This window comes from Marmota flaviventris, chromosome 13 (genome assembly GCF_047511675.1).
Source record: "Marmota flaviventris isolate mMarFla1 chromosome 13, mMarFla1.hap1, whole genome shotgun sequence".
Lineage (NCBI taxonomy): Eukaryota > Metazoa > Chordata > Mammalia > Rodentia > Sciuridae > Marmota > Marmota flaviventris.
In genome coordinates this window covers 69875864-69901161 of record NC_092510.1, presented here as the reverse complement: position 1 = coordinate 69901161, position 25298 = coordinate 69875864, and the positions used below count along the sequence as shown (strand labels likewise).

The window sequence follows — 25298 nt, the reverse complement described above, 5'->3', positions numbered from 1 at the left end:
GTTGAGTAGCCTGGTGGGCAAGCCAGGCTGCAACATGGTGAGAGGAAGCAGAGAACTCATTAGCTAGCTGCTCATGGCAGCGGGTGAGCCAGAGAGAAGGTCATGCAGGGGCAGCAAATCTCAACACATGAACACCCCGCCCTACGCAGGTCAAGGAAAGTCAGGCTTTTACCAGGAGTGGCTACTTCTCAAGGGTGACTGGAGAAGGGATCAGGAAATGTTATTCCAACACATTCCTTCCATGAACACACAGATGTGTTCAGAGCAAAGCATGTATGAAGGCATTGGTAGTTCCTGGCACAACAGTCTACAGCTTATGTCTTGCCTACCTTCTGCAATATTTGGATTATGTACCTATTTGGTAAAAATTATATTTCCCCTATTACTACCATTAGTAGCTTGTCTCTTGCATTTGTAATGGTCATTATACCACCAGCCATTTAGGAAGCACTTGATGTGCACTCGGTATGGGCTTTACAGCCGTGATCTCACTTACTTTCCCTATAGTCTGATGGGATGGGTAGTGTCATCTGATTTTATAGATAAGGAAGTTGAGGCTCAACAAGATTCAGTGATATACCCAGGGTCACAGACTCAGTAGGGACAGCTAGGATCCAAAACCCGTATTTATAATCTAGGTGACTTTCCATCCATGGCCTCACTTGATCCCCTCAACAAACACTGTGGCAGATAGAGTAGATGTGGTGTCCCCGTTTTGTAGATGAGGGGTACTAGAGGTTAAAGATGCTAAGTAACTTTCTCAGGTGGTTAATTAGTGAGGTTAGAGCTCAAATTTGGGCCTCCTGATCTAAGCACTTATAAAATCACATCATGTTGGATTCCTTGAAAGCTTAAAATCCTGCTTTTTTGACTCTAGAATGTTTTATAAGGACTGTTAGAATTGTTAGAATTGAGAGTTCAATAGCTATTCCTATACACACAGTCCTCTGAGGTCTGATATGTTTCCCGTGTGCTGGTCCACAGACATGGAAAGGGGACATTGTCTAGAAACAATATTCCAGACCCCTCATTTTCATAATATATTAATTATTTGAAGAATATGTTAATTTCAGTCTCTGCTTCCCCCTCAGCAGTGTAGCCATAGGCCTTCAAGGGAAAGAGCCTGGCCTTGGGCCTCTGGGTGGCCCACCATTTGGCTTAGTGCTTGGCGTGAATTAGTGCTCAGTCCATGATAGTATTTTGTATAAAAGAGGCACAGTGGCCTGAAATGGCCTTTCCTAAAAAAAGCAAAGACTAGGACTATTCTCAGCAGTTTGCAGTGAAACCCGAGGACCCTAGCAGTGGCTGTGCATCTCCAGAGCACTGGCCTTTATCCTTAGAAAGGATTAAGGAAGACAAGATGGACTTAAATTGCAGCTAGAAAAAAATAAGTTAGCTGTAAGGAAGGACTTGGAGAGGTTAAGGGGACTTCAGCTCTGGGACAAGCTTTCAAGGGAGGCCACTGCTAGAGAATTTTAAAGATTGTTCAAGGGATAGGTGTGGCTGGACTGTTAAATGGAATCACGAGACACCCCCTCCTTCATTTTATGGCATCTGATAGTATTTGAGATCCAGAAACAGGTCCCCCCACCCCCAGAAATATAAAGCAACTGGGTCTTGCCAAGCTTGCCTCTCAGTGAGGCCTGGAGCCAAGAGGCCCAGATGAATTATGCTGTGGGTTCAGGGCTTCCCCTCCCCACCTCAGACTCCTGAGGGCTCTCTGTTCCTTGTGTTCCTGACTCCAGACAATAATGGTAACTTTTATTGCCAGCTTTGCACCTGGCACTGTGCTTTATGCTTTATTAACTAATAAGCCCTGGGCTGCAGACAAGGAAATTGAGGCTTAAAGAGGTGAAGTCATTTGCCCCATGTTCATGCTTGAGAAAGGCAGAGCCAGGAGCTGTCCTGCATGGTCAACCCTCCAGAGCCTGTGCTCTTAACCACTCCTTAGGACTTCCTGGCTCTGGCGGCATACTTGGTCCTCTCTCTAGAGAGGTGATCTGCTGTCTTGCTGTGCCCCCATCAGTCACCATACAGACTCACCCTTTCCCAGCACCTGTCTCAGCTCAGGTAGGGCTCAGCCCTCCTGCCTGCTCTCCTCCACCAGTGATCAGGGTTCCATGAGGCCTTGAGTTCAGATGTTCAACAGGGCAGAAGGTTCAGGTGAAGGGCACCTGCCTGCAGGCCCAAGAGAGGGCAGGAATGAAAGGAAAGCACTTTGAGAGCGTGAGACCTGGAGAAATGCCTGTGATTTGACACATTCTTCATATAACCCAGTCACTGATCAGGGACTCCCCTGCCTTTTGGAGGATTGGTAAAGTTTTGCTCAGTTCCCAGCTAATGCCTATATTTATAAAAATTCAAACCTCTCAGGACCAGGGTATAGCTTAGTGGTAGGATACTTGCTTAGCATGTGTGAGACCCTGTGTTCAAATCACAGTGCCACCTCCTACCCCCAAAATTTTTTTTTCAAAGCTCTCCTGAGCTCTAATCTCTCCCTTTCCCTAATCTCAGGGGGAACAGGATTACCTTTCTTCCCCATCCTAGGCAGAATTATCTGTCCCTGAGTACACACCCGCCATAGGAACAAGTAATCCAGACTTTGGAGATGGTATCAGAAGATCTCAGAAATGACTATCTCCCAATTAACAAGTGAATTACAACTCCAACAGAGAACACGTAGAATGTAGCCTTTGAATTACCTCTTTATAAGCACCCCCATTCCTGGTGTGGGCAGAATCACAGCCTTTGGGACAGGAGTCCCTTGTGTTTCTCTTTTGATAGCAAAGCAATAAACCTTTTTCTCAAAAAAAAAAAAAAAAAAAGGCTCTTCTGACCATTTTGGATCCTCTCCAGAGTGACCCCCTCCTGCTTTATCTCCCTTATTAACATGTGTCAATTCCATCTCACCCAGCATCTCCAGATATAGCTTTTACCCTCCTTCCAACTTTCACTACAAAAGAAAGGGAAGGGAAGGGAGGGAGGAATTCTCACTAAGCATTTCACAAGTATTAGGAGAATCCACTGAAGACATGTAGGAAGGCCATGATGCAAAGTGAGAACTTTTCTGCCATCATCCACTCCTGTCCCCCTTCCTTGGGATCAGAGGGGAACTAGTGCAGGCAGCTCCCAGTTTTTCTTCCTGTCTGGTGCAGAGCAGTTCCCCAGCTCAGGCCCTGGTAGGGAAGGGGAGATGATTGATGGAACACATGGCCTCTCCTTGCTCTACTCTTCTTAAAGAGCACCTGGAGAGCTGACCACCAAAGCAAAGCTTAGCCCTCTTACACCCGGTTTCTCCTTTTCATTCTCCAGACCACATCAGGTCACGTCCAGTTTGACAACTGCAACTTTGAGAATGGGCACATTCAGGTTCATGGCCCAGGCACCTGCCAAGTGAAGTTTTGCACCTTCAAAAATACCCATGTCTTCCTGCACAACGTGCCCCTGTGTGTACTGGAAAACTGTGAATTTGTGGGCAGCGAAAACAACTCTGTGACAGTTGAAGGTCACCCATCAGCAGATAAGAACTGGGCCTACAAGTATTTACTGGGGCTTATCAAGTCCTCTCCCAGCTTGCTCCCCACAGAGGATTCTGACTTTTTAATGTCCCTGGACCTAGAGAGCCGGGACCAGGCCTGGAGCCCAAGGACCTGTGACATTGTCATCGAAGGCAGCCAGAGCCCGACCAGCCCAGCCTCTAGCTCCCCAAAGCCAGGTTCCAAGGCTGGCTCCCAGGAGGCAGAGGTGGGCAGCGATGGGGAAAGGGTGGCCCAGACGCCAGACAGCAGCGATGGAGGCCTGAGTCCTAGCGGTGAGGATGAGGATGAGGACCAGCTCACTTACAGACTCTCCTACCAAGTGCAAGGCCCGCGCCCCGTTCTGGGCGGCTCCTTTCTGGGCCCACCGCTGCCAGGAGCATCCATTCAGCTGCCTAGCTGCCTGGTGCTGCACTCACTGCAGCAGGAGCTGCAGAAGGACAAGGAGGCCATGGCCCTGGCCAGCTCCGTGCAGGGCTGCCTCATCCGCAAGTGCCTGTTCCGGGACGGGAAGGGAGGTGTCTTTGTCTGCTCCTACGGCCGAGCCAAGATGGAAGGAAACATCTTCCGGAACTTGACTTACGCAGTGCGGTGTATACATAATAGCAAGGTGCTGTTGTAAGGGCTGAGTGTAGACATGAGCCTTACTTTGGGTCACCAGAAACATGACTATTGATAGCTGAGCCAGCTCCTGCGGCTTTGTGTAGGAAGGGTGTGAGGGGCTACTTTGCATTTTAAAAATAATCTTTTCTAAATCTTATTAACACACACAGGACTTTGTGTCCATCATCTGATTTGGACAGGGCAGAAAGTTTTCCCATTTCACAGAAAAGGAAATAGGCCAAGAGAGGGAAGGTGTCTTGCCCAGGGTCACACAGTAAGTTTGAGGCAGATCTGAGACTAGCACCCAGGTCTTCTGCCTCCATTCACTATATCACACAGCTTCTCAAACCTGTTGCCCAAGTCCTAATAGAAGAAGCAAGGTAAGAGAGAATTCAGGGAGAAATGATCACAGCGTTCCGTGCAAACCCGAGCAGGGTAGTTGCAAAGGCTTCCCAGAGGAGATGTCTATGCTGAGTAGGATGAGTGAAGGTTCTGGGGCAAATGGGACATGTGTGATGAAAAGGGGATACAGAGTGGGACATTCCAGTAGCAGAAACATCTTGTGCTGGGGGTCCTGGGTGTGAGACTGACTTCACTCACGCATCAGGGACAGGTTGAAAAGACTCAGGCAAAAAAGAGCCACCCCACCCAGGGCCTGGAAAGCCCTGACAAGACACCGGAGTTGATGCTAAGAGCAAACCACCAGCCATTGCTGCCAGCAGCACCTTACATTTGCAGGCACTTTGGATGCTTCATGACAGCCTAAAAATCTCATACACGATTGGTGACAGGAAAGGCTCTTCTTTCTTTCTGCAGGGAAAGGATGAAAGTAAGGAGAGAGGTCCTCTCTGAGGAGCAGGTGCAAGACAGGCCTTGCAGAAGGCATGGCCCAGCACCTAGGTTTGAGTATCACATCTCTGTTATTCACTGTGCACATTACCTTTGCTTCTGTACAGGAGAAGTAAGCATTCCTACCTTGTTTCTCTCACTAAGGTTGAGGATCCAGTTGCCATAGTATTAGAAATTGTCCTCAGTAAACTAAAGGGCACTGTACAAATGTCAAACATGGATCTTACAGGTTTCTAGAATGGTTAATAGCAATTGCATTTTAGTAGTATATTACCCAGCCCACTTCCAAAGAGGATTTTAGGTGATATTACCCAGAAAGCATAACATAAAAGTGTACTATAAACAGAAAAGAAAATGATAAAATAAAAAAGGAAGGATGTTGGGGGCTGCGGTTGTAGCTCAGTGGTAGAGTGCTTGCCTAGCATGTGTGACACACTGGGTTTGATTCTCAGCACTACATACAAATAAATAAACAAAAATTCATCAACAACTAATAAAAATATTAAAAAAAAAAAAAAGAGGAAGGGTGGCCAGGCATGTTGACACACTTCTGAAATCTCAGTGATTCAGGAGGCTGAGGCAGGAGGATCACAAATTCCAGGCCAGCCTCACAACTTAGCAAGACCCTCAACAACTTAGACTCTATCTCAAAGAAATAAAAAAGGGCTGGGGTATAGTGCAGTGGTAGAGTGCCCCTGGGTTCAATCCCTAGACATGTATTAAAAAAAAAAAAAGAGGAAGGATGATGGTTTTGCTCTTAGACACCATGATGAAAGGGTCTGGTTCAAGCCCTCAGGGAGGGCTTTCCTCCTTGCATAATTATTAAGAATATGCCTGTGATCTGCCACTAAAGTCCCTTGGATTAATGATACTACTTATCTCCAAGGCGTAGCAAGGATAATTATTATAGGGCACATATGTAAAGTGCTTAGCCATGTAGCTGGTATATAGCAAGTGCTCAATAAACTCATTTTTTAAAAAAGGTGTTGACAGTCCAGTGTGAGAAGTTCAATGACAGAGCTGCCATGGGTGGCACAAGAGACCTGAAAGGGGAGCATCGGGTCCAGCCTCAAGGAACCATGAAAAGTTTCCTCGAGGAACAGTGCCTGGCCCATGCTATTCAGGAGGAGTAAGAGTTAGCAGGGTGAAGCTGTGTGGCACCAGGTGTATGTACAAAGGCCCAGCAGTAAGGAGCTACAAGTCGCTCAGCAGGCCAGAACTGGAGATGAGAGTTGCCAAGGAAGGAAACTGGAGTCTAGTCAAGGTCTTGCCAACAAGATTGGAGTTGACCTTGAGGTTTGCTGGGAGCCTGCTGAGAGATTTTAAGCAGAGGAGAACTATATACAGATCTGCCTTCTAAACGCTTCTTCCGTGAACCTCTTAGAGGACTAACTGGGAGAACAAGGCTGGAGGCAAGGAGGTCCATGAGAAGCAGTTGATGACTGTGGTCCAGAGACAGACAGGAGGGGACAGGGAATAGTCGAGAGCACGAGGCCTGGATTTACGGCCCAAGCAGCTGAGGCAATGGCTGGAGCTTGAAGAACATGAGCTTGGTTTGGGGTACCTTGAGTTTGCAGCACTTGTGACATCTGGCAGATATGCCATCTTGTCTGGATCTGGAGCTTTGGAGAAAGATGTGCACTGACATGCTGGCAGAGTGTAGGGACTTGGCTTTGTGCAGGCCATCACTGGAGATATCCACATGGACAGACAAAAAGTTATACAGCCTTAGTTGTAGCCCTCTTGAACAACTGCCTCCATGGGACTTTTAGCAGGAGTTGTGTGGCCAGAAATTCCTGATGAAGCTCTAGTATTTTTCACCTGAAAAAAATATATATATTCAGTGTTTTTTGTTGTTGTTGTTGTTTGTTTGTTTTGTTTTTTTTGTTTGTTTTGTACCAAGGATTTAACTCAGGGCACTCAACCACTGAGCCACATTCCCAGCCCTACTTTGTATTTTATCTAGAAATATGGTGTCACTTTTGCTTAGGCTGGCTTTGAACTTGCAATCCTCCTGCCTCAGCCTCCCAAGCCCCACTGGAATCACAGGCATGCGCCATTATGCCTGGCCACATTCAGGGGTTTTTAACTTTAAAAAAAAAAAAAAAAAGGTCCACAATGTTTCATGCGTACCCAGCATCAGGTTCAATGGCATGCTAAGCGGCATGATAGACGCAGGGAGCTGTGTGGGATTGTGGGGCTTACTGAGCCTGTCTCTGTGCTGCATTCAGCCCATTTGACTCTAGAGCATCCCAGCAGGGTGAAGGCTGGCAGAAGGAGCCCAGTCACTTGAGGTTTCAAGATGAAAAGCAGCACCGACTGTGATGTTCTCCTTCCTGCGGGTTGGAATTTATAGTTGGAAGTCAGGTGTCTATAATAGGCCAGCAGAGACCGAGGCAAATTGTGTTGATGTTTGGAAATGCTTTTGCTTGCTCTTTTGGGATCAATCTCATAGGGAATTGGATGATGTCATCTGGATTATCCTCTGTGTCCCGTGGGCTTCAGTTTCCTCTATCTCAACCTTGTGCTGGTTCTGTCTGTCCTGAATCTTCCCTTTGCACCTGCTCCGCAGAGGCCTCTCCTTGCTCTCATCCTCCCCACCTCATTAGGCTGCTGTTATATGTCACTCTGCACAAGTGAACCTGCCAGCATGGTGACAGATTTTCTTTATTATCCTGGTTCATCCTTAGTCTGGGCAGGTGCTATGTCCACAGGTCTTGGAAAGGACTTTGTCAGTGACCCTACCTCACCCCCAGCATAAAGGGTGCTCTCTCAGAGGCACTGACCCAAGATGGGTTCCTCCCACTGCCCCCAAAGGTGAAGCTGTTCACTGGGTGGCACAGGGTTTGCTGCTCTTGTCCCAGATTCCAGCTACTTAAGGCTTGTGTTATAGGAAAGTTAGGGAAGAGTCCAGGAGGGGCCTGGTGCCTTTCTCAGAGTCAGCTATCTTTTCCCCCAAACCTGAACTTCCAAAAAAAGTTGTCTCCTGCTGTCCTGCCCCCAGTCTTTCTCCATGAGCACCCAGGGAGATCCATGGAGAAGTAAATAGGTGCAGCTACCACCAGTTTCTGTGCTCTTTACCTAGCTCACAGTTAGCCTTGAACAATTCATTAAGAATGTTAGCAGAATTCTTACCAGATTGTATGGCAGTCATTGTCCTGCACCCTCAGCTCTCTGATGAGTTCCAGAAAGGTTTTTATGTTTGTGCATACTATCTTATTGTCTTGTAAGTGTAGGAGCAGCTTTTTCCATCATAAGAAGAATCCAGGACCTCCTTGGAATTGGACTTCTATTATACTCCTCCCAAAATTTATCCTAATATATTATATTGTTTAATAGTAGTACACAATTTATCATAATGTATTGTGTTAATATACAGTTGTTTAAAACCACCTATACTTACTAAATGTAAGAAGAAAATATAATTGAAAACATCCTCTAAATAAGCTTGGTACCTCCTTTAAAGGAGGCTTTCTTATACCAGTATTTCTATTTGTCCCTTAGTTTGGAGTCTCAGTGGTTTTTCCATACCAGCTAGAACACCAAGATCGGTTCAAGTTAGGCACAAGTAGACTTCTTCTTCTTCTTCTTTTTTTTTTTTTTTTAAGTAATTTGTTTATTGGTTGGTTGGTTTTTCAATTGAGAATCAGCCATCATTTCATAAAGTGGAAGGGAAGGTGGTTCAGGAGAATCTGTGGTATCTTATTTGGTGCTGGCTCAGACAGGTAAATACTTGGAAAGATACAAATAGCAGTGATAGATCTAGAACTTGATTCCATTAAAAGCAGCTGTGCCCCTGGACCCCTGGGAAGTCTTTGTGCAACCCTAGTGCATAAAGCTTTAAGACCCCGAATCCTGTCTTCTGTAAGCATCGTTTGCATCCCATCATCCAATCTTGCAGCTTAGCCCTGGAGCCAAGCATCAGTCCAAGTTTGTAAAGCCGCAATGTGAAGGTGTTGGGTAAGGAGCCCACAGGGCAATGCCAAGGCAGGCAGGTGTCCTGGGAGCTCACAGTGGGAGGGCGGGTGCGGAGGGAGGCACTCCTCTCACCTGTGGTTAACAGTAGGCACCCGTGGGGACCAGCTGGGAAGAAAAAGACTTGAGGTGTGTGATCTCTAACAAATTCCCTGTGATAGGAGAGTAAATGGCTTTCTCTCTTCTGCTTAGATCGTCATGCTCAGGAACGACATTTACCGCTGCCGAGCTTCAGGCATCTTTCTTCGCCTGGAAGGCGGAGGCCTGATCGCGGGCAACAACATCTACCACAACGCAGAGGCTGGTGTGGACATCCGGAAGAAGTCCAACCCGCTCATCCTGGTACTTTCCTCTGTCTTCCTCCCCTGTTCAGGCTGGCTCTCAAGGATTTCAGAAATCTTTTCCGAGGATATTTAAATCAATGTTGCCGTCTTGAATTTACATGCTTCCTGTTTGCAGGTAGTTTCTGCTCCTCTCTGTGTGTCCTGTGACTCCGCTTCTTTTTGTCTTTCCATACATTAGTAATGGCTTTGGAGAAGTTGCTTCCTGCCCTTTCCCCATCAGTGAAGAAGAGCATGGGATGGACAGGGAAATTCCACAGGGCCCTCCCAACAGCCCTGATAGGTTATGGGTGGCTTTGAGTTTAAGAATACAGACACAAAAGCCAGCTCCTTGGGACATGACTGTAATCCCACTGACCCTGGAGGTTGAGGCAGAAGGATCACAAGTTTGAGACCAGCCTCAGCAACTTAGTGAGACCCTTTCTCAAAATAAAAAAAAGGTCTGGTAATGTGACTGTTTGGTAAAGTCCTTCTGGGTTCAATCCCCAGTACTCAAAAGAAAAAGAATACATACATAGTGTCTGCTCCAAAAGACACTTGGATTTAAAAACAAGCCCCCCAAAAGACTCCCTCATTAGTTTCTTTCTTTTCTATAAAATCAAGAGGGCATGTAAGATATATAGTTCAGAAAATGATTTGTTTCATGGATATTGTGAGGACATATTGAGTTTGATTTTATACCAATGTGAAAACCACTTAAAAATCTTAGAATTTCTGACCAATGATCTAAGAAACCAGCCCCCTTTTCAGTCTGGCATTCCTGAGAGACAGATTTCCAGAAATTGTGCACTTGGAAAAGTAATAGCCAACCTTAAGTGTAAAGTTTATTATATGCCAGATACTTTCCTAAGCACTGTGTAGATATTTACTTAATTCTTCTTTAATCCTTGTGTAGCCTTGGAAAGTAGACATACATTATCCCCATTTTACAAGTGAAGACACTGGCCACAAAGAGCAAAAGGATCTTGCCCAGCCACATAACCAGTGACAGCTGGGATTTGAATCCAGGCAGTCTGACTCAGTTGATGTTCTTAGCCCACTATATCTAGACTGGCAATGACAGGGTAGAGAAAGGAAAATTCCTAACTATTTTTAAAAAGACACACTAGCCAGTGTCCTCTGTCCACCACTCCACTTGCTGTGTTCCTGTCACACAGCAGGTGGCTGATGCACTGCCTTGGCCTAGGAACTTACTATCGCTGTTGCCAGAGATCAGAGGAGTTCTCTTTCCTATAGGCAGAGGGAAGAGGGGTAGATCACCTTAGCAGGTGGAGGGGGAAGAGAACAGAACAGCATGTTTCAGTCCTTGCTTTGTGAGTGGGGATGAGGGTGGATATACTGTTGCATATGCCTCACTCTCTGAGCTTGTCAGCTTTCAAGGGACTTCTCTCAGATAGTGGTTGCCTCTGTGGGTCTGCCAAACCCTTCAGAAATCAGGAAAGTAAGACTGAGGGTGTAGCTCAGTGGTAGAATGCTTGCCTAGCAGGCCCTAGGTTCCATCCCCAGCACCAGGTGGAGGGGGGGAGGTGTCAGGAAAGTAAGTGACAGTAAGGAAAGCTTGCAGCATGAAATGCTTTAAAGCAAACTCCATCATTGTCTCCATAAAATCATTTTGGAAGAGATTTACCTAGCCTTTAAGGGTGGGATTAAGCCAATAAGGTGGCACATGCCTGTGATCCCAGTGACTCAGGAGGCTGACACAGGAGGATCCCAAGTTCAAGGTCAGCCTCAGCACCTTAGCAAGACCCTGTCTCAAATAAAAACCAAACAGGGCTGGAGAGGTGGCTCAGTGGTAAAGTGCCCCTTGATTCAATCCCCAGTATAAGGGCAGGAGCAGAATGAGATTGTATTTCAGGAAATAAGGTGAGACAATGTTTTTGTAATGTAAAAAATATTAAGTCTTGGGCTGGGGCTCAGTGGTAGAGCACTTGCCTGGAACACATGGGGCACTGGGTTTGAGCCTTAGCACCACATAAAAATAAAATAAAGGTATTGTGTCCACCTACAAATAAAAAAATACATATTTAAAAATATATAATTAAGTTTCTACAAAAGCAACTAACTGGACTGGAAGACAGAAAAACTAGGTTTCAGATCTAGCTCTATCACAAATGTACTATAAAATCCTGGCCTGTTTCTCTGTTTACACAAAGTATCAGAAATATATATCTTTTAAGTGTCCTGAAGCTCAAATACTTCCTGTGACCCTCACAGGACAGCTGATTCCCCCAGCATTTGTGTCCTTCCACAGGCCTTCTCCTGAATGAGACATGAGGACCAAAACCAAATGGCTCCTGCCCCTCTCTGGATATAGTCCCTCTGGACTGCTAACATTCTATTGACCCTGGGCACTCCCCTTCCCTGAGACATGGGCTTCCTGGCCATGGGAGATGAGGCCTGAGTGGACAATTGTGGTACCCTGACTCTGGAGAGGCTCAGAAACTTTCCGTAGCCTGCCTTGCAAATGGAACCCAAGAGACCTCAGCAATAAATACCAGTGAAACTGTATCCAAGAGGCTGGGGGGAGAATTCCACACACACACACCCCCGCCGTCTCCCTCGCTGTTTCCATACATGCACCTGTGCAGGAACAGCAGGGCAGCAGCGTGGTCCTATCCTTTTGCCATGTGATAAGGATCGTTGGTGACCTTTTCTCCACCATGTTCATCCTGGGCAGTCGGGTGGCAGTGATTGAGCACATGGCTTCTTGCTACAGGTCAGTCCTATCTTCTCTGATGTCTCGTTTTCACTTGCAGTGTAACCAGATCCACCATGGCCTTCGCTCCGGCATTGTTGTCCTTGGCAATGGGAAAGGCGTCATCAGGAACAACCAAATCTTTTCAAATAAGGAAGCTGGCATTTATATCCTGTATCACGGAAATCCAGTCGTGAGGTAAGTGGCACTGTCTGGCCAGTCCACAGTCTCCCTCTTTTCTGTTTCCATACTCCCTTTTTTTCCTCCAATTGAAAACCTTTTTTGTTCACTACAATAACTGTACAGATGCAAATAAAGAAGAGACTTTGCTCATATCCCACCCCAATAACACAGTTGCTCTTGTGCTTCTGGCTCCCTTCCAGTTAACTGGGTGTAGGCATTCTATTCAGCAAACATTACTGAGCACTTCTAACAAGGGATAATAAAGGTAAACAAGGGGTAGACCCTGCTCACCAGGCACTTACTCTAATCTGGAGGACATGCATGTGCAGAAATTCAGTGTAAGATGAGAATAGCACAGAGATTTCCACTCACACGCCAACTCTGCTCACCTGATAGAGGCTACCTCCGGTGCCTCGGTGTTAAGATTCTAGGGCTACATCCGGCCTCATATGAGAACATGCTGGGATCCATTAGTGATGTGAGCCACAGGTGGGAAAAGAGGTATCAGGACTGGAACCCTGTATCTGCCATCCCTGTTATAGTATGGAGAAGATGGCAACAGAGTGGAATCAAGAGAAGGAAAGAATAGTTTTGACTAGAGGATATGTATGGGAAGGGCCATTGGAGATGGCCCTAGAGTTGACTTTGAAATAGGTATGACTTGGACTCCTGTGGAGCTGGGGGTGGGCATTCCTAGCAAAGGGAAAGCATGAGCAAGAGGCAGCAGATCCAAGGGTGGGCAGACAGTCCACTGTGACTTGAGAACACCAGAATATATTGAATTGGGACTGTCCCAAGAAATTTGGACCCAGGGGTCATGGCAGCATGACCTTTTATAGCTGGGCAGCAGTCTGTCTGCCATGCCGCCAGCGGGAAGGAATGGTGGAGAAAAAGGCTTGAGCCTGACAGGAAGGGTCCTGGCTGAGGAAGGGGAAATTGCTTCTGGCAAGATAATGGGGAATATTTAAAGGTTTTTGCGCAGAAGAGTCACATGGTTATGTCTTTACTTTAATAAAATAGCTGGCAATAATGTGTAGCAGGTGTAATCTGAGGTGTTTTACCCCAGCATCGTTCCATTATAGGTGTTGCATGGCTTTGATATTTATCACTCGGAAGGTTTCAGAACTCTCCATTTTTTTGATATTCCAAAATTTTTATCCATTCCTATTACTATGAGGCAGATAATTTTTTTCTGTTAAAGGCACTTATTAAACTAACTTTTATTTTATTTATTTATGTATTTATTTATTTAGTACTAGGGATTGAATCTAGGGGTGCTTAACCACTGAGCCACATCCTCAGTCCTTTTTAATGTTTTATTTAGAGACAGGGTCTTGCTAAGTTGCTGAGGTAGCTTTGAACCTGTGATCCTCCTGCCTCCACCTCCCAAATCACTGGGATTACAGGTGTGTGCCACCATGCCCAGCTTACTAAAGTAACCTGTGCTTATAGTGCAATGGTGCTGGGGAACTGTTGCAGAGTTTTGAGTGAAGAATATCATGATGAGACCAGTGTCATGGGTTTTTAAAAAATGAAGGCACCTTGAGAGAATATATTGTGCTTTTTCCCTTTTGGTTTCTTCGTAATAGGAAGCAGGACTCTGGGCAAGGACACAGAATGAAGTTTGAGATCCCTGAAATGGCCAGGATGAGGCAGGCCATAGCATCTTTTTTGCCACTGAGAGATAATGACCTATACCCCCAAGCTAGCTTAGCATAGCCTCCTATGGATTCTTCATGCCAGCAAGACTTTACCTGTGGTCCATGCAGCACGGTGACATCTATTTAAAATTATGTTTATATGTAGATGACAGTAAAGAGGAACCACAAAGAACTGGATATCATTGTGCTTCCATTATATAGTCATGGGCTGAGTTTTTGGTCAGGCTATCCCAGGGACAACCAAAGGTTTCTAAATTCATGTCTTATAGGACTTGAGGAGCTGCTTTATGCCCCTTTGAACTTGAACCATTGGGAAATCCACCAAGGAAGGCATTGTCTTGAAGCAGATGTCGGTACCCTGGCCTCACTCTTTGTCTTACTTGCCTTCCGTTTCAGCGGGAACCACATCTTCAAGGGCCGTGCAGCTGGCATAGCGGTGAACGAGAATGGCAAAGGCCTCATCACAGGTATGGGATGGGAACTGTCTGAAGCCATGGCTAGCAAAGACAGTGGACAGCCAAGCCACTGTCCCCTGGTATCACCCCCACCAGCTTCAGGACCTTACACCACTCCATGCAAGCTCGCAGGGTCGTGGGCTTCATGCTGGCCAGGCTTCTCATGAGATGGGCGTGGCACAGCACCAAAGGAGTGTCTGCTCTCTGCCAGGCCCAGAGCTGACAGTAGCTCAATGGGTACCTCACAGTCCTTCCAGAAGCACCAATGTCAGATGTCCTATGGGCTTCCACCTACTCTGGAAATCTGTCTGGCCAACACCTGCTCATCCTTTAGGTCTTGGCTCCAGCATCCCTTCTCAGGAAAGGCTTCCCTGACCTCCTCTTAGATACAGATACTCACTGCACCCAGGATGCCTCCTCTGCAGGACATTTATTTAATTTCTTAGAGCTTTGTTTTGTCCATCTCTTATGTTAGGCAGCATATTCCCCAAGGCCAGGATCAAGTCTGCAGGATGCGTGGATGGAGGCTCAGCACAGAGTGAGTCATGCCTGGGATCTTGGCCCAGGGAATCCCCTGACTGCATCCAGCTGCCATTCATCCACCACTTAATGAGCACTCACTGTGCAGGCCCTGTTCTAGGAGCTGGAGACACAGCAGTGAATGAAATAGATGCTGTCCCTGCTCTCAGGAACTGACATTTTAGAGGGGAAAGCAAGTGAATAGTTTAAGCATACATATACAAGTAAAACTGGCCTGGGGTGATAAGGGCTTTATAGGTCCTTGGCATGAGATGATAAAAGTGTTGCTCAATTGTGTGGTCAGGGCAGGCCTTTCTGAGATGGTAAAACATCAGTTAGAACCCAGAAAGTGGTAAAGAGCCAGGGAAAAAAACTCCCCATACAAGGTCACCCCGGGGAACAGATTTGGCACGCCTGAGCAGAGATCACTTGCAGGACTGGAGTGTGGCAAGCAAGGGGGAGAGACATGAGATGGGGACACAGAAACAGAACAGGGCCAGTCACACAGGATTTCAGAGCCCTTGCATCCTAGTCCCAGGAGGCTGCGAGTCTGCCCTGCTGGAGAAGCCATGTACAAGACCACCCTTCTGACTTGGGACCTCTTAATCCACTCCTGGAGGAGGGGATAGCTCCTGGGAAGAGAAAAGGGTCTAGTCAGTGGAGCTGAGGCTGAGCAGGAATGGCTGGATTCCACTTCTGGGGTTCGGAAGCCAGCTTGCTCTTACTCATGGGTCTCAAGGCCACTGGGCACAGTGGGTGGGAGCTATGAGAGTGCACACACACAAACCTTGCCCTTGGGGAAAGCAGACAAGGTCCTGAAACAGCAGTGGACAAACTCTGGGGTGTGGATTGCTGACACCCTGGTCTGGGGTGTCCTTTCTCTTAGCTGTGTGAGTCCTCATTGCCAGCACTGCAGGTGACCTTTGGGTTTTAACTTTCTTTACACCTCTTTTCATAGAAAATGTCATCCGTGAGAATCAGTGGGGAGGTGTGGACATCCGCCGCGGAGGGATCCCCGTCCTCAGGAGTAACCTCATCTGCTTTGGCTACTCAGATGGTGTGGTCGTAGGCGACGAAGGCAAAGGACTAATAGAAGGAAATACTATCTATGGTGAGGAGCATGTTCCCAGGGGTTGGTTCTGGGGTCCAGCCCCACCAAGGAGACAGGAAGCCACATTCCATCTCCAGCCTACAGGTACTGAGAAAGTCACCAACTTCCCTGGGCCTCAGAGACCTCATCTGAGGAACAAGAACTGCCTCAGGCCTCGCTTAATAAAGAGTATCTATTGTAAATGACCCATAATACACCCTGAGCCCATTAGGTCAGCAGAGCAGAGGCTTTTCCCTATGTAAAATAGTAAAAGCAAGAGCTGGCTTATGCCAAGAGGCTGCCTATTTAAGCTCCAACACATCTAACTCTCCTGTTGCTCCAGAAAATTGAAAATATAATGGGAAAACAGGATAATGAGAGAGAGAATTATTCTTCCTCACTTTGTGGCTTTAGGCAAGGCCTTAATCTTTCTGGACTCTCTCTCTAGTAATAATTACAGATAGCATTTATTCAGACCACCTCTCTGCTGGCTCCTTTCTATGTATTATCACATTTAATCCTGACTGCCTTCTAAAGGTACAGTTAGGAGGAAACGGAGGCACAGAGATTTGATAACTTTCTCAAGGTCACACAGCTAGGATGTGGCAAGGCTGGGATTCAAACTAGGGCTACTCCCTCCGTACAGGGAGGGCTTGGCACTGCCACTGTTCCTGATCTGGCAATGTGGCTTGACAGCACTTTTATACCTGATGGAATGACCCTGGCTTGAGATTGACCTGGTCGTTATCCTCCCTCTTGTATGAAGGAGAAGCCAACAGCCTCAGGTGCTAAAGTGACTTATTCCAGGCTGCTGCCTTTCTGCGTCCCGGTTGGGGAGACACGGTGCTAGGTCACCCGTTGCTACATGTCAGTAACCAGCTCTTCTCCCTGTCCCAGCTAACAAGGGCTGTGGTGTGTGGATGATGTCATCCAGCCTGCCCCACGTCACCAGCAACCATGTGAGCTATAATGGCCTGTATGGAGTGGCAGTTTTTAGCCAGAAGGATGGCTCCAGTGAGTTCCCTGGAGGCCATGGGGCCCAAGAGAACTTCAGCGAGGACGGGGATGCCATCCTCTGGGAGACAGAGCTGGAGAAGGAGGACGATCCACTGCGGCGGCCCCTCACTATAGCCCTTGTGGAGTCCAACAGTATTAATCACAACGGAGGTGAGTGTGCCCCCAGCCCCAACTGCAGAACTCACTCTCTTAAGGACCCTCCGCAGACTGGTCCCAGCGTGACCTCATCAGCTACTTCTCTCTGCCACATTTTTACCTCCTACCCTACTAGCTTCCCTCTTGCCTGAAATTCCTTCTCCCATTCAGACATCCCAAGTCACCTTGAACTTCTGAACACTGTGAACACATCTGTCCATCCTCTCCCTGGAATTTTGCTCTCCTCCCATCCCCAATGACATGTTTATAGGGCAAGAATCACTGACGGGTGCCAGTGGGGAAGGACTCCATCCCTGGCTTTCATCTGGGAGTCACAGAGGACAAGGAGAGCAACAGCCAGCAAGCAGCCCCAGCCCACCTTTCTGGGAAATGAGTTCTGTCCCCTCTCACTCAGGGTTTCCTCCATGTGGTCATGCTGTCCGTCAAGACAGGCAAAGCCACATAATTCACAACTTATTTTTGCTGTTCTCAACCAAGCCAGGAGAACCTGCAGGCAGATGCCCCTGAGAGGTTCAAACTCACAGGCTCACAGCTCAGCTGCTTCCATAGGTCCCAGTCATTGTTCCCCACACCCTCCCCACCCTGCCACCCCCGCTCTCTTGCTGCATCAGAGGGCAGATGTAATGCCACAGAATCCTCCCCACACCAGGTCTGGCACCATGCTCTCTGTCCCTGACAAGACAGGGGCTCTACTGCCTGCTCTGGGCTTTGTCCTACATGTATACAGTGTCTCTGGGCATACCGTCCCCAAGCACCATTTTTCCTTTCCAAAATATCTAACACCTTTTTTAGACCCATATTACTTAGCTTGACAAATTTTTCTACTCAAAAATTATAGAATGTCCCTGATGAAGAAAATGTCCCAAAATAATAGAGAGGCAGATTCCAGTTCAGTATGGGAAAGAAAATGCCTTTCTAGCAGGTAGAGTTGTCTGGAGGTGGCATGGGCAGCCTTGAGGAGGTAGTGAGGTCCTTGTCACAGGAGGTACAAACAGTGGTAGGATGCTATTGTAGGAGGCATTCAAGACTGGGTTGAGAGCTTAGGCTAAAGGTCCAGGGGCGCCAAAGAGTCTTCTCCTAGCCTGTGTCCCTGGTTGCCTTTCACGAGGGCTTGCTTCAGCAGGGAGAGTTTTTCTGATACTCCTGGGTTTCCTCCTGCTGTCTCTCCTCACTGAGAAGATGAGACCCGAGGCCAGCTCTGAGTCACTGCCTCTTCCCCATCTCTCTCCTGAGGCATCCAGTTCAGGGAAGGCTTTCTTGACGGGTGTTGTCGGGGCTGACCTGCTTTCTCCCCTTCTGCCTGCAGCTTCAGGACTCTATGTCCAGAGCAGCGAGGCTCTGCAAGTCATCACCAATGTGATCCACGCCAACGGGGACAGAGGTATCACTGTGGCCCAGAGCGGCCAGCTCACCCGTGTGGCCAACAACAGCATTTCCTGTAACCGCCAGAGTGGGGTCAAGGTGGAGGCCCAGTGCAAGGTGGAACTTCGGGGCAATGGTATATATGACAACAGAGGCCATGGCATCATCACTAAGGGCGACAGCACTGTCGTCGTTGAAAATGACATCATTGGCAACCGGGGCAGTGGTCTGCAGTTGCTCCCCAGGTCTGACACTAAGGTGAGGAGATGCACATGTGTGTGATGTGTGGTGCTGACACAGGGCCCAGCCGTGGGACACAGGGCCAGCTCTGGCTCATGCTATGCTCTGAGAAGCAGAACCACAAGCATTCAGCCCTGTAGGAACATCATCCTTCCTGTCCACACTGGGCCTGGGAGATGTGGTTGGGCCTTACACAGGAGCAGACATTGGAACAACAATTCACCTGCAAGAAGCCAGGAATGGCCACTCACAGTGGCACATGCCTGTAATCCCAGCTGCAGGAGGCTGAGGCAAGAGGATTGCAAGTTCAAAGACAGCCTCAGCAAAAGTGAGGTGCTAAGCAGCTCAGTGAGACCCTGTCTTTAAAAATATAGGTGGGGATGTGGCTCAGTGGTCGGGTGCCCCTGAGTTCAATTCCTGGTCCCTTCCTGCCCTCCCCCCAAAAAGCCAGAAATGAACTGGGCAGAGTGACACACACCTGTAATCCCAGGAATTCAGGAGGCTGTGGTAAGAGGATCACAAGTTTGAGGCCAGCTTGGACAACTTAATGAGACCCTATCTCAAAATAAAAGGAGCTGAGTTGTTCCCTCAAATCCTCAGTACCTAAAAAATAAAGAAAAGCCAGGAATGGGGATGTCATCTCCTGTACTCATGGAGTTGGAAGCTTCCTGAGGTATCAATGTATCTTCATGGTCTCCAGATCAAGATCGCCTGCCCCAACAGAATAATCTTGTACAGATCCTGTTATCCAGTAGGTGCTTAATGAGGAGAGAAATCCTGCCTCCAGGCATTTGATTGCACTATTCTCTGTGTACTGAGAGTCCCTCTACCTTCTGTGCTACCTCAACTGTGCACCTTAGATGTCGCCTTCTTCATGAAGACTCCCTGATTTCCCCAGGCCTTTGAAGGGCCCCTTTTCTGGACTTCTGTGATACTTATGCCCACCCCTGCCTCACACAGCACTACCCACAGTGCTCCATATCTGTTCCTTTACCTGTTTGTCTCCTCACAAGTCTGTAAACTCTGGGCACTTTTATGCAAAGCATTGTGCTGAGTGTGAGGGTTTCCCTGTAGGGCTAAACAAATGCAGTCCCTACCTTTGCAGAATTATAATCCCAAAGGTGGTTTTCAGTTCTGCAGCTCCATGAGTTGGTGACTTAAGCAAAGAGTAAAGAATTCCTGGGCTGGGGATGTGGCTGAAGCGGTAGTGCGCTCGCCTGGCATGCGCGGGGCGCTGGGTTCGATCCTCAGCACCACATAAAAAAATAAATAAAATAAAGATGTTCTGTCCACCGAAAACTAAAAAATAAATATATATATTAAAAAAAGGAATTCCTTGACTTTGCATCTGAGGTCAGTGGGAGTGATGGAAGGGAGGTGGGGCTCACTGTTGCCTCAGTTGGGTGGCCAGTGGCCCTGGCTTCTGGCACCAATATCCCCTGTTTCCAGTCCTTTGCACATTGTTCCCTCTTCCTGGATAACTCTCCTCTCCTCCACACTGACTATCACTGCCTCCAAGAAGCCTTCCCAGGTTCCCCCAGGCTGATCTCCATATCCTTTTCTGAGCTCCCGTGGATCTGTACTGACCTACCTAGCATACTCAAACCCCTCAAGGGTTTGTTCTTTTGCAGTGTTAGGAATGGGGGTCTTCACTCATGATGGGCAAGTCCTTTACCACGGAGCTGCACCCCAGCCCTTTAAATATATATATATTTTTTGAAACAAGTTCTCACTAAGTTACTCAGGATGTCCTGGAACTTGCAACCCTCTGTCTTAGCCTCCCGAGTAGCTGGGATTACAAGCCTGCACCGCTATACCCAGCTTTGTACCCCTTGGTTTTATAACTGATCATTCGCTTGCCTGGTTCCCCCCACTGTGAGTCTCTGAGGTGTGACAAGCTCTGGCTACTTCTCTCAGGTACTAAAGAACCGGATCCACTCATTCCGAGCCTACGGCATTGCAGTGCGGGGCCGCGCCAAGGCCCTGGTACAGGAGAACATCATCTTCCAGGGCAAGAGCAACAAGACCATCTTTCAGCAGATCTCAAATAACCGAGAATGCATCATGCAAAACAACAAGTTCCTGGTCTTAAAGAAAAAGTAAGTGCCTGGGGCTGCCTAAACTAGTCTTCCAGAACCACAGCAAAGTTGCTGGGGAAGCCAGACCAGGCCAGTAGTCATTGCTGCTGCCCTGCTCCCTGCATCCTGCCAGCTGTTGGCTCTAGTCAGGTAAAGGCCTGTCCTCAGGTTTTGTGACAGGCCGGAGCTGAGGACTCGCCCCCAACTTTTTTTTTTTATGTGTATGTGTGTGGTATTGGTTATTTAGCCCAGGGACACTTTACCACTGAGCTACATCCCCAGCCTGTTGTGTTGTTTTGTTTGTTGATTATTTTGAGACAGGGACTTGCTAAGTTGCTGAGGCTGGCCTCAAACTTGCAGTCCTCCTCCAAATTGCTGGGATTATAGGCATGTGCCACTGTGATTTTGCCCAGTGGGGGAAAAACTTTTTTTTTTTTTTTTTTAGTACTGGGGTTTGAACCCAGGGACACTTAACCACTGAGCCACATCCTCAGCCCTATTTTTTATTTTATTTAGAGATAGGGCCTCACTGAGTTGCCAAAGCTGGCTTCGAACTTGTGATCCTCCTGCCTCAGCCTCCCAAGCCACTGGGATTACAGGCATGTGCCACTGTGCCTGGCAGGAAAAACTTTTTTAAGAGTTGGGAATAGGGCTGGGTGGGGTTGTGGCTCAGCAGTAGAGTGCTCGCCCAGCACGTGCAAGACTCTGGGTTCGATCCTCTGTACCACATAAAAATAAATAAAATCAAAGTATTGTGTCCAACTGCAACTAAAAAAAAAAAAAAAAAAAGAGCAGTTGGGAACATGTGGGTTTTAAATCTCCGTTCTGCCAATTACTCAATTACTCATTGTGTGACCTTGGGAAGATCACCTAACATTTCTAGGCCTTAGTAAAATCTAGTTAATAATACCTGTTTTGTGGCACCAATTTAGGATAAAATAAAATCTTGTGACCTAGATGAACATCTGAGGTGTTATATAAATGCTAGTTGCTGCTGCTGCCACTGTCCTTGTTTCAGTGCCTCTGGGTGTCACTACTGCCTCCCACTCATCAAGCCTCTTTGTCTCCTCTCCCCTAATACCAAATTTCAGGCAGTCACCAGGCCCCTCTTGATTCCACTTCTAAAGTGATCTTATATTTGGCATCTGAGGTCTCAGCACCTCACCATGAACTGTGGCCAGAGTTACCAGCACAGCTGCCTCACTTGTTTATGGATGGCCTCTGTTCTGAGTGGTCAGCGCTTTGCTGTACGGTTGTATAAATAACAGTGATAGCCAGGCCCAGTGGCGCATGCCTGTCATCCCAGCAGCTCGGGAGGCTGAGGCTGAAGGATCATGAGTTCAGAGCCAGCCTCAGCAACTTAATGAGACCCTAAGTGACTCAGTAAGACCCTGTCCCAAAATTTAAAAAAAATAAGTAACAGTGATAGGCCAGGTGTGGTGGCGAAGGCCTATAACCTCAGCGACACCCCAGTCCAGAACATAGTCTTTTGACTCTGGTTCTTTCACTTGGCTTAGCCCATTCAAGGTCCATGGTGTTGCTTTGAGTGGCTTGTTCCTTGTTGCTGTTGAGTAACTTCCATGTGTATATGTAGAAATTTGCTCATTCATATGCTGAAAGGCTGGTAGTTGCTAGTTTTGGGTAGTTATGAATAAAACTTCTATATATGTTCATGGTCACATAGCTGGGGGAAAGAGGATAGTGAAAGAGATCAAATGATCTCATTTCCAGATCCTTATTTAAATATGGAGAAATTGAGGTCTTCGGAGGGAACTTGCCCAAGGTTCCATGCAGAATTATAGAATTAGAGGCAGAGCAGGACTTAGAATGCAGGAGGTTTGTTCTTCCATGTCATGTCCCACCTCTCTGGGTTATCACTAACTCAGGAGACAAAACCTACATCCGGATTTTTTGTTGTTGTTTGGGTTTTGTTTTTGTTTTTGTTTTGGTACCAGAGATTGAACCCAGGGGCACTTAACAATTGAGCCACATCCCCAGCTCTCGTTTATTTTGTATTTTGAGACAGGGTCTCACTAAGTTGGTTAGGGCCTTGCTGAGTTGCTGAGGCTGGTTTTGAACTCGTGATCCTCCTGCCTCAGCCTCCTGAGCCACTGGGATTACAGGCATGCGTCTCTGCCCCCAGCTGACCTACACCTGGATTGTAACATGGGGATCCAGTGATCTGGAGCCCGAGATGAGAATGTTCAGCAAGTGCCCAGACCTCCCAGAGTTCACTGGCTTTCCTTTTGTACATCCAGGTCTGACACATGGCGCCTGGTGAACCCACCAGCACGGCCTCATCTGGAAAACTCTCTCAGGGGCCCCTCTGCAGCCCATAGTGGGCAGAAAGTGACAGCCATGGCAACCAGGATCACAGCCCGTGTGGAAGGGGGCTACCACAGCAACCGCAGCATCTTCTGCACCATCCTGTAAGGACAGACATCTGCCTCAGGCTCAGGCCCTTGCAGGCGTTCAGAAGAGCTGGGGCAAAGGTCCTGGGATGGAAGCAGTGCCTGAGAACACTCCACCCTTCCCTCCTCTTTCCCATCATTCCCTGGAAAACCACAACCCAGTCCTTCTAGGGACTAAGAACAAGGTACCTCCAGACCCCTTCAGCTCCACAGGCCTCAGCAGGAAGGAACTTGAAAATGCTTTTCAGGAAGGAACAGAAATGGTTTCCAGTCACCCCAGCACTTGTGGAGATTATACAGAGTTGGGGAGACTCACAGTTCATGAAGCTTTCGAGTCAGGATTCCTCTGAGTTATAGGGAACCTTGTTTTACACACACCAAATCCAGACTCTTCTCAGGGAAGAGATTTAATTCTGAGGGAGGGAAGTGATTCTGGCGGGAAGGAGACAGCTGCTCCAGAATTGCCCCCTTTCCTGGACTTGCCATGCCCCTGGTCTCCCCCACAGCCTCCCAGCTGTCTCATGAGGCTTCCTTATGAATAGTTCTCTTTGACTTGGACGTGGCCCTATAGGGAGGAAGGGGCTTGGGATGGGAAGTCCCTCATGAAAGGCTGCCCTGGGGATGACAAAAGGACATACTACAAACAGGAGCCTGCGGCAGGTGCTAGTTAGGCTGGGCAGTGCAGGGATGCAGGAAGCTCCACTGTCCTCAAGGAGCTCCCAAGCTCAGGAGGATGTTAGTCCAGTGCCTGCTGCAGGGTTCAGACCTCATGTGAGTGCACCCCCACAGCTGCCCTCCAGGCCCCAGCCTGTCCAGATCGGGGTGCTGGGCCCTGGATATGTCCACCTTCTCATGGGTGATCACCTGCCTTTACCAGCCTTGCCGTGTTCCCCACTCTGTGCCTTGGCGCCAGCGTTCCTCTTCCCAGCATGCCCTTCTCTGCCCCACCCATTCCTCAAGGTTTAGCTTAGACACTGCCATCTTCACATGCTCTCCCCTCACTCAGATGACAATGTTGTTCCCGTCTGAGCCCCAATTGCCCCTCTGCTGTTCCCTCAGGGCACTGAGCACTTTTTGCCTTGTTTTACAAATATCTGGGTCCACACTCTGTCCCACCCACTTGCCTGTGAACTCTCTTAGGCCACATCTGTATCCCAGGTCCCAGCCCAGAGCTAGGGTGGGGGTAGTGGCCTGAGTGAGGAGAGGAAGGCCAGCTCCCAAAGGGCTTTATCGGACTGTCCTGTGAATGTATCAGGGTTCCAAAGCCAGTGGGACTGGGTCCCCACAGTTTGAGGGGGCTGTCCAGATGCAGGGCCAGCTCAACCTCAACTATCCCCTTCCACTCAGCCTCTCAAGCAGGGCCTTCACCAGCCTATTGGGGTCACTGTCCAGCACTTCCCCAGGCTGATTCTGTCAGGCCCCAGGTGCTGCTCTGGTGGGGTGGGTTGGGAGGGGAGTAGAGGGAGCCAGGAGAACTGGCTTCTCCGTGAAGACTTTAGACACAAAAGCGCTGGTCCCTCCCATCCCCAGCACTGTCCTTTGCACTTCTGTTTGGTGGCCCCAATGTGAGTCGCTGTACAAAATGCTGCCTTTGTTATTTTGTAAGAAATGACTTTTCTGTGAACCAAGAACTTGTGAAAATCTCAGTAACCAAATAAAGTTCTATATTTTAAAAGAGGCATATTAGAGGACTCTTTGGACACTTGCTGGAGATTCCAGAGGCCAGATAAAGGCCCAGCAGGGCCCTGACCTTCCCAGAGGTGCCAGTACTTCCTCCACAGGAGACGACATAATCTGGGGACCCACTTATCAGGGAGCTTGTTGGAAGGACTGCCTTTCAGAGTTGCAGTGTCCTGTGTCACCATCAGGTTATTACTCCAGTCCAGCCTGTCCCCTAAGGTTTTGTGAAGATAAGTTATAGGCCCTCCATGTAGATCGCTTGATGGTCAGCAAAGAGTCCTCAGATGCACAAACACTTCTTCCCAACTTCAGTTACTCAGCCTCTTAAAATTTTTGCTATAGCTGGGTGCCATCACACATACTTGTAATCCCAGCAGCTTGGGAGGCTGAGGCAAGAATTCCAATCTTGAGTTCAAGGTCAGCCTCAGCAATTTAGCAAGGCTCTAA

At 48.0% G+C, this 25298-nt stretch overlaps 1 protein-coding gene across 2 annotated transcripts in view; it reads left to right on the top strand.

The window, feature by feature from the left end:
• The window catches only part of Fbxo10 (F-box protein 10), a 51987-nt gene extending 27139 nt beyond the window's left edge, over positions 1 to 24848 (top strand). The window contains exons 3-12 of one of the 2 annotated variants that reach the window (XM_071600758.1): positions 3313 to 4146; positions 9156 to 9305; positions 12061 to 12197; positions 14240 to 14310; positions 14774 to 14836; positions 15776 to 15928; positions 16805 to 17074; positions 18387 to 18700; positions 20600 to 20781; positions 23019 to 24848. In XM_071600758.1, the coding sequence (XP_071456859.1) occupies positions 3313 to 4146; positions 9156 to 9305; positions 12061 to 12197; positions 14240 to 14310; positions 14774 to 14836; positions 15776 to 15928; positions 16805 to 17074; positions 18387 to 18700; positions 20600 to 20781; positions 23019 to 23193 (2349 nt within the window). In that variant the 3' untranslated portion in view covers positions 23194 to 24848. The remainder of the gene's footprint in view (positions 1 to 3312; positions 4147 to 9155; positions 9306 to 12060; positions 12198 to 14239; positions 14311 to 14773; positions 14837 to 15775; positions 15929 to 16804; positions 17075 to 18386; positions 18701 to 20599; positions 20782 to 23018) is intronic. The other variant, XM_027931090.2, reaches the window with a different exon arrangement.
• Positions 24849 to 25298: the final 450 nt, after the last annotated feature.